The 14,726-nt window shown below is 35.4% G+C and overlaps 1 protein-coding gene across 1 annotated transcript in view; it reads left to right on the top strand.

Annotated features, from left to right (window-relative positions):
• The window catches only part of LOC138704390 (serine/threonine-protein phosphatase 6 regulatory ankyrin repeat subunit A-like), a 75,349-nt gene extending 62,593 nt beyond the window's left edge, over positions 1-12,756 (top strand). The window contains exon 10 of the mRNA XM_069832218.1: positions 2,976-12,756. Coding sequence (XP_069688319.1) covers positions 2,976-4,883 — 1,908 coding nt within the window. The 3' untranslated portion in view covers positions 4,884-12,756. The remainder of the gene's footprint in view (positions 1-2,975) is intronic.
• The last annotated feature ends 1,970 nt before the right edge of the window (positions 12,757-14,726 follow it).

Here is a 14,726-nt window from a genome sequence, read left to right as displayed (position 1 = left end):
ATCCCGCAACTACTTGTCAGGTTCAATTTCCTTTGTATGTATGTATTTATTCACACTGCAGTGGGTATATACCCGGTGGCAGTGGTAACTAATTACACTCAATAATGACAATAATAAACTTATTAATTAAAAATACAATTAATAACAATACTAATAATTAATACTACTACTACTACTACTACTACTACTACTACTAATAATAATAATAATAATAACAACAGGGAATATACTGAATTAAATGAAACGATCACTTAAAATAACATTTGAAATATTCTAATTTGTATCTTAAAACTGAGATCGAACTAAAACCCACGAGTATATGTTCATATCTGCACAAGTACCTTTCAACATTACACTCATTTCGCTGTCAACTCACTCACTGCACTGGAACTACGACACATTTCACTGATTCTATCCTGATTTCACTAACACTTCAAAAACATTTCAATGTTCAAATTCTTTGCACTGCCACTATAAACTATAAAGCTTCACTGACAGGAACACGTTTCACTTACACAGCACACTTCACTGACACGACATACTTCTTCACTGATACAACACACTTCATTGACACAACATAATTGTTCACTGATACAACACTTCAATAACAACATATCATTTACACCCTTTAAATACTGTGTATAATTACCGTCTATTAGTAAGGTCCTTAAGCCTATTTTGAAATACATTTTCGGTTGTTGGTAAAGCCTTTAGTAAGTCTGCAGGTAAAGCATTCCAGTCCCTGATAGTACGATTGAGAAAAGAAAACTTTCCAGTTTTGTCAACTTTGTGTTACTTTCTGTTATATTGACTTCCTCGTTTGCCTTTGAAGAAGTACTTTAGTGCTTTCTGTTCGGAGTTGATATTAACCCTCCTCTTACCAAAGTTTAATACAACTTACTAATTACCTGGGAACGTAATACAATTACCTCCACCAAAATCTAACACCAATCTTTGCTAAGGGCTCGGAACATTTAACAATTTTTGTATTATTGACTCTAGATTCTCAGAAAATGTAAAATTGTAAAATAATTATCATATTTAAAAAAATTTAGGGTGGTTCAAAAGTCCTGTTCCATATTGATGAAAATGTATACCAAAATTAAAAGACTTTAGATACCTTCCTGGTGACATTATAAGATAACTTACCGGTATACAGTAAATTTAAACTTGCCTAACTTCTATTTCAAGATAAACTCAAAGCTATAGGCTATAGTTGAGACATAGTGGACAACACAGGTGTAAGTTATGAATGTCACAGTACTACAACATAAATTGGAAATCATTTCAATAATTTGATGAAATTTAAAAATTGGCATACAATCTATACAACTATAAACATCTTCAAAAGATTTTACTCTCAATAATTCTTTAAGGTCGCATTGCAGAGAAGTCGTGTAGGCTTTATGATTCTAATCCAATCTTCAAATATAATAAAATGAAATTGTAAAATATCTGTAAAATCTTCTAAAAATACATGAATAAAAGTATAAATCCAATAAAAGTAAAATTTATTTATTTGTTTAAATTCAAATATTCGAACACTGCCTATACGACAATGGTCATCTCGAAAAAGGTCCACTAATAATAAAATTATTTGAAATAACATCGCTTTTGGAATAACAATAACACACAGGAATAAAAAAAATTGGGTAATGAATAATGATATAAATAACACGAAAGAAAATAATTTGGAACCCGCCAAGCTTATAAATGAAGCAAATTAAGCTACAGATTGAAACTAATATTCTGGAATTTTCACGGCACAGACTATCAAGGGGGTAACAAGATTATCCAACATGAATAAAGCGAATTACTTCTTAAAGTTGATGAATTATTTATGTTATTCTTATTTTAAAATATCAGTACACATGTAACAGACAAATACATGGAATTTAAAAAATTAATATGGACAAAAATGGAAAAAATACTCAAAAATCATCAGTGGGGTAATCCTATTACCCTGTTGATAGCAGGAGGGTTAATCTCTTCATGTTGTGAAACAAAATAATTTTTTGGGTTAGCTTTCATGAATCGTCAACTGTTTATTGTAAACAATCAATTTCATGTTACAGGACAAAGTACATTTTAATATTAGATCAGTCAATAATAATTTAATATATTATCATTATTATTGTTTCAGTACAGAGCATTGTGTTTTACTTGCTTTGGTGATATCTGGTAACAGATGGTAACATTGAGAAGGCGGTCAGATTCCTTACATGCCATGACAACTTTAGGGCATGCGGAAGTAGACCTGTATGGTTGCTTGAACTCTGCACTACAGTGAGGTGGTGTAACCTGCACCTCGCTCCGATCACCTAGATTAACACTAGGAAAGTCAATTTCACAGGAGGCTGAGTGAAACCCGAGATCATTCTGGAAATTTTGGCAACGAGAAAAATTCCTTCCAGTCCGTAGCTAGTTTCTCTACCAAATGTTCTAAGAAGTCGGCATTCTGTGCTCGTGAAATAAGAATTTTCAAAGTCTGGTAATTTTTGTTCAGTGACGTTGTCACTACTGGCTTTCGTAATGGCGGAAATTATGTAAACTGTGTGTTTATTTCAGCATTATTTGTTGTGCTTCAATGTCTTTCATTAGTTTTTGAATTAATACAAGTTTTGCGTTCTTCACAATAGATCGTATCATGTGTTTCATATCCCTACCACGCACCTCTCATATCACACGTAATTTATTAGATTACAGAACAATTTCCAATCTTCAAATGTATCTGTATAAAATCCTTAAATTTACAAATCCATCTCCAACAAAATTCCCTTACAAATTCAACCACTTTTACTTCCAAAATTACCGAAACAAAGTCGACGCTAGGTTCACCAAAAATACCGCAGGCCAAAAAATACACTAAACTACAATGAAAAGATCTTCATGAGTTAGACACACCAGCTCTCAAAATTAAAATTTTTACGGCTCAACAATAAATGTGACATTGATTCAAGTATGATTGTTCACAGGAATTTTCAGCATTTGATTCTGAGGAGAGAGCCACACTTCTGTCAGAAGCGGCCAGGAAAGGAGACATCGTAGAAGTGGCCATATTGATGATGCTGGGAACGCCATCGGATGGAGGATTAGAAATTTGCAAATCTCCTCTTTGCATTGCTTCTAGAGAGGGACACGTAGATGTGACACAATTTCTTCTCAATGCAGGTGCAAACGCGTCCGCAATTTTAAAAAATTTTAATCCTCCACGGTATCCACATATGATGGTATGGTTAACACCTCTTCACTGCGCAGCACAGTCAGGTTCAATTCCGATTGTACAAATGATGCTTGCAAGAGGCGTAAACATGGAAGTAAAAGACTACAAATACCGAACACCCTTTATGTTTGCGGCACAGTCAGGATCATTACCACTTGTAGAGGCGTTCTTATCGTGGGGCGCGAAACTAAAACATGTGGATTCAGAAGGCGCCACCCCTATATTCTATGCAGCAAGATCAGGATCTCTTCAACTCGTCAAATTTTTAATAAGCCTGGGTGCGGATCCACTATCCGAAGGCCATTCTGGGCTGACAGCTTTGTTCTTTGCGGCACGATCAGGATCCCTTGCGTTAGTGGAATTTCTAGTGTCACTTGGTGCAGATCCTTTAAAAAACAAAACTAATCTTGAATCACCGATATTTGAAGCAGTTTATGCAGGATCCATACCCGTAATTGAGGCTTTTCTTAAATGGGGAGCGCGCGTTAATTTTGCGAACAATATAGGAGAATCACTGTTACACGTGGCGGTGAAAAGTGGTCATCTGTCTGTAGTCAAGAAACTCATTGCTGAGAACGCAAACATTATGGCTGTTGATATAGAGGGTAACACACCGCTGCACTATGCCGCACTTCTGGGATACACATCAATTGTTCAGACCCTTATTGACACAGGTGCAAACATTGATTTTTCAGAGTGTAGAAATCTCATGACTCCACTCCACTTTGCGGCAGCAAATGGACATGTTTCAACAGTTAAGGAACTTATCAAGGCTGGCGCCGCAGTTAATACAGTTGACCGTTTTAGATATACACCCCTCCACATAGCTGCGAATACAATGGGCTACTTATACGTTCCTGTAGAAACAGGAAACACCTTCCGATGTAAAAACGAGACAATTGTTTATGCAAATACATTTATCGAAAACTCCCTAATTATAAAGGGTTTTGTCCATACTGACACTATTTGTAGTCCAGATTCTAGTCATTATCACTACATAAGATTCCACTTTGTCATAAGCCCTAAATTAGAAATTGTTCAAGAACTCATCAAGTCAGGCGCTAACTTAGACGCTGTGGATGGTAACGATATGACGCCGCTCCACATTGCAGCAGATAGCGGTAACTTCCCAGTTTTCCGGGCTCTCATCATGGCAGGTGCTAATCTCAGTGCTGTTTCGATGTTGAATAATACAATTCTCCACTATGCCGCAAAAGGAGGAAACTTGGAAATTATTGAAGAACTCATCAAGTTAGGCGCTAACTTAGACGCTTCTAATGAGTTCGGTAACACGCCGCTCCAATTTGCAGCAAAATACAGTAACTATCAAATTTTACAAGCTCTTACCATGGCAGGAGCTAACCTAAGCGCAGTTGACAATGCTGGTAACACAGTATTTCATTTCGCTGCAAATGGTTGGAACTTAGAAGTGGTTCATGAACTCATCAAGTTACGGGCAAACCCTGACGCTGTTAACGATGAGGGTCAAACTCCAGTCCACATAGCAGCAGAAGGAGAATACTTGGAAGCTTTTAAAGCTCTTGTCAATGCAGGTGCTAGTTATAACACTCTTGACAAGCATGGTAAATCGCCATTAGATTATGTAAAAGACATTAAGAGTACAGAAGCAGTAAAATGGTTATCAGGACTGAAGCCATAAAACGTGGCTGTGATTTGTAACATGAAAACGGACTGAGAATCAATTAACATCACTCCAATGACTACATCCTGTACCCCCGACTGCAGATACGAGATCTGACAGAAAAGTAATCCACTTTTGTCCGTGAAAATGTGACTAGCTTACATTCTTAATTCACATTTTCGAAGTAGGTTCCTTCTGACTTCACTCACTTGCCGCCATATGCACTACTCAGAGAAATTATTTCAAGATTGCTAGCAAGTTCTTTGTTACATTGGTCGTAATTTCTTGAATGTCTTCAAATCTCGATTATCTTCCAAACATCCCAAGTCTTAGGAAGATGTCGGGAGAGTAAGAAAACTGTTGTAATTGTGAATTTCGGTGTTTGGCAAATGAATTGTTTGTTTCGAAAACCTGTTATTTCATTTTCAATTGTCTTTACAGGAAGGAGCGTTACCATAAACGAGCCAATTTTAAAAATATGTGTTTACTCTCACCTTAATGATATTTTATATCATTCTATGTACTTAATGTACTAGAACGCTTCATAGATCATAAATAAAATACAAGATAGTAGGTTTTGGCCTGAGAAACATAAAATAGAAGGTTTTGGAAAAAAAAATTTAGTTCTTTAATATCATTTGATGTTAAAAATAGCATAAATTAGCACAAATAACTTTACGATTGGATATAGACCTATGTAGATTATGTTTTTTCGGATAAATTTTGTATTTGAGCAAAATACTATTTTATGGAATCAAATCATTCAATTGCGGTTAAGATATTCTGAATAGGCAGGGGAGTAGTGATGAAGGTGTTAAATGCCATTCACAGTAGCATTCATAAGCACCGACGTGTCTTATCCCGAAAAAGTGAAGCATATATGTGCGCTACTGCAATGTATGATCAACACACAATATACTGTTAAAAATTATGTTACCAGACAATTCTTCTCCCAGTAAATTTAATCGGAGGAATATAGTTGATGTTCCAAATTGTGTCATCCTCCAAAAGTGTGATCCATAACTTGCATACACCATACTCCATAGAAGTGTTATCAAAAGGGGAACAACATTTTTATATTGAGCCTCAAGTTACTTGCAAAGAGAACATCATTAAAGAAGCAAAATTAAATGATGTTAACTACCTTCTAACAAAACATTTCGGCAATGGCTGGAAAAATCAGCCCGAATTATTTTTCTACATGAACCTCCTGAATGCGAATCGCGCTGATGAAGTCCAGAATGTTGAATCCGATGTTGACTGTTGTGGTGAACCAGACTCTGAATCAGTTCATTGTGCTCAAGAACATTTGAAAACTTCTTCATTATGAAACTGTTTTGAATTTTGTTAGAAAACTGTCCGTTTTTTACTAATCATTGACTTGAAACTGCTTATTATAAATGTTTGATTTGAAGTTTGTAATAAAAAAATATAATCCCCATTGACTTTCTAACTACGGGTATCAGAATATTTTTAGAGTATTTTTGGTAATGTTTCAATTTTTTACTAATCACGGACAATAAAATATTTTAACAATGTATAACTTTTGATTCGAAGTCTTGTAATGCTAAATTTACATTGAAGATTTTTGTGCTTTTCCAATGCATGCCTTATCCAACTATACTTTTTCCAAATCATGTATTTTGAATTTTTTAGAAAACTGTCCGTTTTTTCCTAATCATTGACTTTAAACTACTTATTAAAAACGTTTGATTTGAAGTTTGTAATGAAAAAATTTAATTCCCATTGACTTTCTAACTACGGGTATCAGAATATTTTGAGTATTTTTGGTAATGTTTCAGTTTTTTACTAATCATGGACAATAAAATACTTCAACAATGTATAACTTTTGATTTGAAGTCTTGTAATGCAAAATTTACATGAAGATTTTTGTCCTTTTCCAATTCATGCCTTATCCAACTATAGTTTTTCCAAATCTTGTCTTCTCCTAGGTATAGTTCCAGTACTTGTCTTCTCCAATTTTAACATTTAAATAAAAATCTTTCTAACAAAGCAACCTAATGAACTTTTATTCGTGATCTACTGTATATTCTATAAAACATTCATTTTAAACGGTGAAAATATACTTATTTTAACATAAATATGGGAAAAATTTTCTTCTTCATTTGTGAAAAAAACATCAAAGTGGATAAGGTACGGTTTGGAATAATAGGACTGAGTTTATAAAAAAAATAAGATTCTGAATTGCTTGGTTGTCTTCTTCTTCTTTTTTCATGTGCGCTTTTTCAAGAGTACTTTCGTCGGTAATGCCTCCTGCAAAATGTTATCAAGTAATACTAGAATCGCTAACAGAACACATTTTCTACTCTCAAGGGCCTACTGGTGAGGTAGTCAAGTCAAGTGAGGCCTACTGGTGATATAAAAAAGACTCAGGTTACAGAACTGTGCACAAAGAGAGATGGTCTTATAACAAGAAAATATGGCTTGCTTGAACCTGGGTCTTACAAACCCACAATGTGTATATCAAAATTATTTTCCATTTATCTCATGTAATAAAGTTGAACGATCTTTTTTCAGTACTGTAGGGGAGTTAGGCCTAAAATGACATACTTGGGTAAAATGACATGCTATGTGTTTTGTGAAAACACTGTAAGCTGAGTTTGAATTTACAGCTCTATAGTGCACAGAAGCTGGAAACAGTGGTTACATCCAAGTTTCAGCAAGCGAAGGCGCTTTTTGGTAAAGGAGATGCAACTAAAGGAAAAAAGTGCAAGACGATGTAATATTGTTGAGGTATGTTATGTATTTTTTTGTCCTTTTAAGCTTCAGATATTAGTGAAATAATGTTCATGACTGAAAACATGAATATTTCCCTCTATAAAAAGCATTACAATATCCAAATTCATAAAGAGGTTAGGTCGTACTAACTCTACTTCTTATTCTTCTTCATTCCGGGTAAAATGGCATACCACCTACTTGGCTAAAATGACATACTATGTAATTTTACCCAAGTGCATGTTTCTGACTGGAAATGAGAAGCCATATATTATGGGCGATAGCGATTTGCAAAATTGTTGTCAAATTTGTTTACAATGGCTGATTAGTGATTACTTCTGTGAAATTATGTAATATATAGTGGCATCTCTCTCATTGTTCGACTGAAATTTTCGTAAAGCTAACTGATTTTAAAATAAGTGTGATGGGGATTTCTTTAAAATATATAAAACAAATCCCTAAAGTTGCTAAGATAAATATATTTTCAATATTTATATGCACTAAATTTTGTCACTCTGATTTATCCTCTTATGAATGAGCTAGGCTTGGCGACTCTGAAGTTTACTTGCACCTATTTCACTAAAAAGCGCTTTTGTGAAAAACATTGTAAGATGAGTTTGGATTTACAGCTCTATAGTGCACAGAAGTTGGCAACAGTGATTACACGTCATGTTAGCCTTCCCTCGTCACTGCACCTACCGACTCCAGCCACTTGATGTCTCTTTCTTCGGGCCTTTGAAAACATATGGTCAGGCCGTTACAGAGTGGCTGAAGAACCATCCTGGATGGGTGATTACACAGTTTCAAATTGCGGACTTATTTTCTGAAGTCTATGGAAAAGCTGCAATCATCACCAATGCATTGGGTGCATTTTCTTCAACAAGAATTTGTTCACTCAATTCGGACATATTTCCTGATCACTTATTTAGTCCTGCAGCGCCCACAGACAGTCCTCTAACGAATACAGTTCGTACAGACGGACCAAAGGGTGCAACACAGAAGAGCAGTTCAACAACAAGAAATGCAAAAGAACATATGATAGAGCCATCACCACTAACTGCACCAGCTGCGGAAGTGTCACAAAAGAGGCATTCAGTTCATGTGACACAGCAAGAGATCTCCCCGATTCCCTCTGGCACTAGATCTGTGGCGAGAAGAAAGAAAACACATGAAGGATCCCAAATCGAGCATCTCTTTTATTAACCAATTAAAATTAAAGGAAGCTGAAAGAAGAACTGTAGAAGAAAGGCGTTCAGCAAACAGATGAAAAACACAGCTTCAGTTTGATCTAAGCAATGGGGACCGAGATGAAGAGAGTGACTTCGATGGTGATGTTAAGAACGATTCACCTTGTCTGTATTGCAATGAATTTTACAGCCAATATAAACCAGAAGAAATATGGCTGCAGTGCAAGAAATGTTTCTCATTGGCACACAATGAATGTGCAAGTGTATCTAAAAGAAAAATTGTTTTTTTTTAACTATGTAAAAATTAACTTAAGTGTGTCATTTTACCCTAGTAACTTGGGTAAAATGACATAGATTGTCTATTTTCAAACATACATTTCAGTTAAAGATTGTCAGTACTTTTCACTTTATGTTGATCTTAATACATGTGTTAATATCGTAGTATCAGTTATATATAATTGGCCAAAACAAATTTGGTAAGAATACATATTTTTTTCAAGATTTCCTTAAGGTATGTCATTTTAGTCCTAGTTCCCCTATTCAGAAATATCCTTGTAAATGACAAAGTACCACAACAAAGAACCTTGAAAAAAATGAGTTATGAATAATTTCAAGGAAAAATTGTTCCGGGGCCGGGCACAATTCTTGGGACGGGGTTGTGTATAGTTCCTGCGGTAGCTCAGTTGGAAGAGCATTCGTGCGCTAAGCGAAGGATCCCGGGATCGATGCCCGGCCCCGGAACAATTTTTCCTTGAAATTATTCAAACCTGTTTTACAGGGAACTACTACCTGGAAAACCAGTTTTGCATAAAATGAGCTAAGTTTTGCTACAAGAAAACTAAAGCAAACAAGGAAATAAAGTGTAGACTAAATGTTGAATCTTCAAGTCAAATAAAAAAACATACGCCTGCCAATGCCACACATCATTCACATTTTATTAATCTTTTGAGGCACTGTTGATTCATTTGAATCCACCACACTTTCCATTTTATTTCAATGTCGTGAAGTTATGTCACAGGTCCACACCTGTGGAGTAACGGTCAGCGCGTCTGGCCGCGAAACCAGGTGGCCCGGGTTCGATTCCCGATCGGGTCAAGTTACCTGGTTGAGGTTTTTTACGGAGTTTTCCCTCAACCCAATAGGAGCAAATGCTGGGTAACTTTCGGTGCTGGACCCCGGACTCATTTCACCGGCATTATCACCTTCATCTCATTCAGACGCTAAATAACCTAAGCTGTTAATAAAGTGTCGTAAAATAACCTAATAAAATAAAAAGTTATGTCACAGTGGGTTCAAATATGCCAGCTCCTAATTTGTATGCAAATTTATGAACATAAAACTATTTACAAATTTCATCTCTATTGTATGTATTTTATTTTACTTGTCCAATATTCACCTCAAATTTGTTAATTAATAGTTCTGTGGCTAAAAGGGTTAAACATAATAAACCCCAAAAATTAATGTATTTTATATTTTTGCATACTTCTTGTTTTATTACGTATATTTAAAACTTTGTGCGTAAAAAATCCTGGACTAGTCATAACTATTACCAAGAAGAAATAAAACGGAAATAGTAGCTCAATTTAGGACGTTATTTTCAAAACGACCCTTGTCCACACCCATAACTTGGTGGGAAATCTATGGTGAAACCTCGACCTCATCGTCATCTCGCTATGACCAATACCATTGGCGCTAAATGATCTTGTAATTGATACAGCGGCGTTAAATATACAAGTAAAAAACAAGAATCCGAAAAAAGTACGATGGAATGAAATGGAACATCAAAATGATACAACTGTAACAAGTTGTATTATAATACAAAATCTTTGTATTTATCTTTGCCTGTTGATTCACGTTCGCGTTCTAATCGTGACATCAGTTCCGGGATGTGGTGACATAGCCTATGCATACATAAATAGCTTGTCACATTATACTGCGCAATAATTTAACGCCACTTACGATTAATGAATAATTTTTCATTTCATGTGGAATTTTTTTTTCTAACTCTGGGACTGAATAAAAATTCTCTCGACAACAGATATGGCAAACTTTTCTCCAAAGTTCAATTACTCCGTAATGGTAAGGCTTAGAATATTGAAACATTAAAGAAAATCTTCAGAAAATAAAGAGATTTAAGCTTGTACAATTTTTATTGCATATTTATTTATTTGTTATTGTTTAGTCAACTGTTCGAAGACATGCCTGAACCTCGAAATGTGATACCAACAAGGCAACACTCATGACTCAACTAACCCAGCAAATAATGGGGTAGAATGGTCAGTTTTTTCCCCCCTCCATTGCATACCATCCTCAGTCCTGAAACATTTTGTTTTATTATCAATGTTCAATAAAATTTTACATGTCAAAAAAGTCACTGAAATGAGGAAAAGTGCTGAAAATATTCTGCAGGTTACAGTAATTATATTCTGCGGATTATTATTATTATTATTATTATTATTATTATTATTATTATTATTATTATTATTATTATTATTATTACGGATTATTACTAAATCCGAAGAAGAAATAATCGAGGTGATAGAAATGAGATTTTTGAGGAGTATAGCAGGCTATACTCTCTTAGACAAGAGACGCAATGAAGACATCAGACTAGAACTGAATACATTCATTTTTAATCGAAAAACGCATAGAATATAGGAATAAATGGAAGCAGTACGTTGAAAGAATGGCTCAAGACCATATTCCTAAATTAATATTCGACTACAGACCAACTGGTAAACGAAACATAGGTAGACCCAGGAAAAGATGGCTTCAACAATTTTAAAATATATATACTTCATGAGACCGGAACGAGCCAAACAAGGCTTAAACCATTTGGCTGATGATGATGATGATGATGATTATTATTATTATTATTATTGTTATTATTATTGTTGTTGTTATTGTTGTTGTTAGTATTGTTCACACACAGTTAAGGATAAACATTTCGTATATTAATAGGTGAATCAATCTATTTCAATTAGTTATTTTTCAATGTAACAACATAAGTGAGTTTCGTTAAGTCTCAAGGAATTTACTCTAATATTTATTGTATCATGGTTCTCTTTGCCTATGGCAACCTGTGTCGTGTCACAGTAAAATAAATAAATAAATAAATAAATGAAGAAATAAGTTAATTAATTAATAAGTTAATTAATTAATAAGTAAATAATTTACTGTACCCTGAAGTATAATACTGTGACAGCGACGTGAGATTCGAACTCACGACCAGCGTCCCGCAAGAGAGCAGATCGCGCGGGGTTCACGGAGCACTGAGGGACGGCGCGCGGCGGAGAGAGGGGAAAAAACCTACGCGGCGAGGGAGATCGCGCGCGCAGCTGCTTACGGAGTGAAGGGGGAACGGACCTTCCCGACTCTTCCAGAAGCTCGTCGAAGTGGAAATATCGCGAATTCGAAGTCTCTCGGTTACGTGGCTGTGGTTATAAATTACGGACGCGAAGGAGTGTGTGTGTCATTCATGATTAGTTCAGTCAGTAAGCCAGTGAACAGAGCAAGCCAGTCTTGTGTACCGGAGTTCGACTCGAGTGTGCGTCCGCAACTGTGTCAGCAGCCGAAGGCCTGAGTTCGAGTGCAGTGGACCGCAGTTGGAGGGACCTGAGTTCGAGTGCAGTGGACCGCAGTTGGAGGGACCTGAGTTCGAGTACAGTGGACTGTCTCTGAAGGTCTGTGGTTCGAGATACTGTGATTTCGAGTGACTGAGCTAGAAGAACTGTGAACTGAGAACTGATAGTTCTGATTTGTAAATAGTGCTTTGTAAATATTAGTTAAGATTAATAGTTCATTGTTGTTCGTAATAGTCCAAGTAAATTGTCATTGTCGTCAGTGGAGTGCACTAACGAATACTGTGTTGAGTGAAAATCCTATTGTTGACGAGAGCGTTTAAGGTGAATTGTAGAAAGGAATTATTGTTGGAAGAATAAACTCCTATTGTTGAGTTGAAATAAATTCACAATACTATATACATAAATATTTTACTCACTTATTCAACTATATTCGTCAGTTTTTGAAAGACATGTTGGTTCAGAAAAGTGTGAATACAATTAATAAATATATATAATAAATTTTCAGTCAAATACAATTTTCAATTTCTTCTACCATCAGCATTTGCATCACAGCTTTCTCCATCTCTTTTAAATTCATACATTATATTTAACATTTTAACATAGTTAATGTCAAACTGTACAAATTTAATTTTAATGACATGATCTAATGAGAATACTTAGCCTTTAATTATATAAGGTTAATATCATGCTGTGCCTTCTCCTTGTCTTATATACACACGAGAATCTAGCATCAGTGTTCAGCTTTACCATGTACAGTTTACCTCTAGAGGCACGAAACTTTTATAATTGTAAATGCCAGCACGTGCATTACTTACTATATTATTAATTATTAGATCAACTTATCACCTATTTTTAAATATTGTTTGCATCTCATGCACCTGAAGATGACTTTTTAAAGTCGAAAATATTAGTGACTTCGTATTAAATATTGTAATGTAACAGATTATCTGACCTCACAAATTGAAAAGTGTATTTGACTGAAAATTTATTAATTATATTCGTCAGTGCAAGTATGCATAATTACTATAATTTAAAAAAAAATGTTTTATTCAATGACGCTCGCAACTGGAGAGGTTATACCAGCGTCGCTGTTTTGCCGGAATTTTGTCCCGCAGATGTTCCTTCACATGCCAATAAATCTACTAACATGACCCTGTCGCATTTAAACACACTTAAATTTTTAATTCCATCGACTTGACAGGGATCGATCCCGCAACCTCGAGCTTAGAAGGCCAGCGGTATACCAACTACGCTATCTAGGCCGACTGAATAATTATAATTATTTTAATATAAAGTATACAGTTAAGATGTCTCCTTTTTTTAGCATTAAAATATAAATTTTACTGTTTATTTCGAGACAATATTCTACTGTGCCTTGGCATTAAGATGTTGGTCGCCATTTGCATTTACAAATATTTGAAACGCGCACTGCAATGATTGTGTCGATCTTATTGTGTTTCCTGTAAGTTCCAAGAGAGGTCAGGAACTTGAAAGTAAATGATAACGATTCCACCTAGTGGAAAATTTAAAACTAAATGCACGTTTGAAGTATAATATACTATACTCCAGGACCCAGGAGAATACATCGCCGACTAGCTACACGATCAGACCCCAGAAGTATAGAAACAATCGTTTTTCCTCTGAACATATCGTCAAGTGAGATGTACTGTCCGATAATAATGGAACACATCAGCCAGATTCTCAACCAGAGGAATACTTTATAAATGAGACGTTTATGTACGAGAATCAAATGAATACAAAGTCACGAAAATTTCAAAATCTGACGTCACTTTCTTAGCAACGGTTCAGACTCTTGCAATGCCATGGTGTTTCCTTGAGGAATAACTTTACTTTCTTGTATGAAATATTTTCTTATATCTCTTATCATAGATTTTTACTATAGGCTTTCCAACAAATCAATTCAGATAAACGACAATAATTTAATTTTAATACATGTTCATGTATACTGGATGGTCATTTGAAACTGTGTCATGACGTCACTGTTGATGAGCCAGCGATTTGAAGCGAGTTTCAGCTTTTGTGTCAGAGAAGTTGCCTATTAATCAAGTCGTTCAATCTGAACTTGAGAGCGTGTACGGTACAACTTGAACGTCATAGCAACAGATGGCGGTCTGTACGGCCTGTGTGCTACCATAACCTCTTTCGAACTGTGTTTTGCGCGGCCGAGTCGTACTCAGGGTATTTGTTATCATCGGTTGCGTACGCCAACATTCCACAACACAAATCAAATGCTCCGTGTCCATGTTGACCGTCGAAATTAATGTCAACAAATACGTAAGTAATCGTCTTAACCCTCTCCACATATCCCGACAGTAAGAAAAAAACTCACCACA

Source organism: Periplaneta americana, chromosome 8 (genome assembly GCF_040183065.1).
Source record: "Periplaneta americana isolate PAMFEO1 chromosome 8, P.americana_PAMFEO1_priV1, whole genome shotgun sequence".
NCBI lineage: Eukaryota > Metazoa > Arthropoda > Insecta > Blattodea > Blattidae > Periplaneta > Periplaneta americana.
The sequence above is the reverse complement of the archived record's forward strand: the minus strand, read 5'-3'. Positions and strand labels throughout refer to the sequence as shown.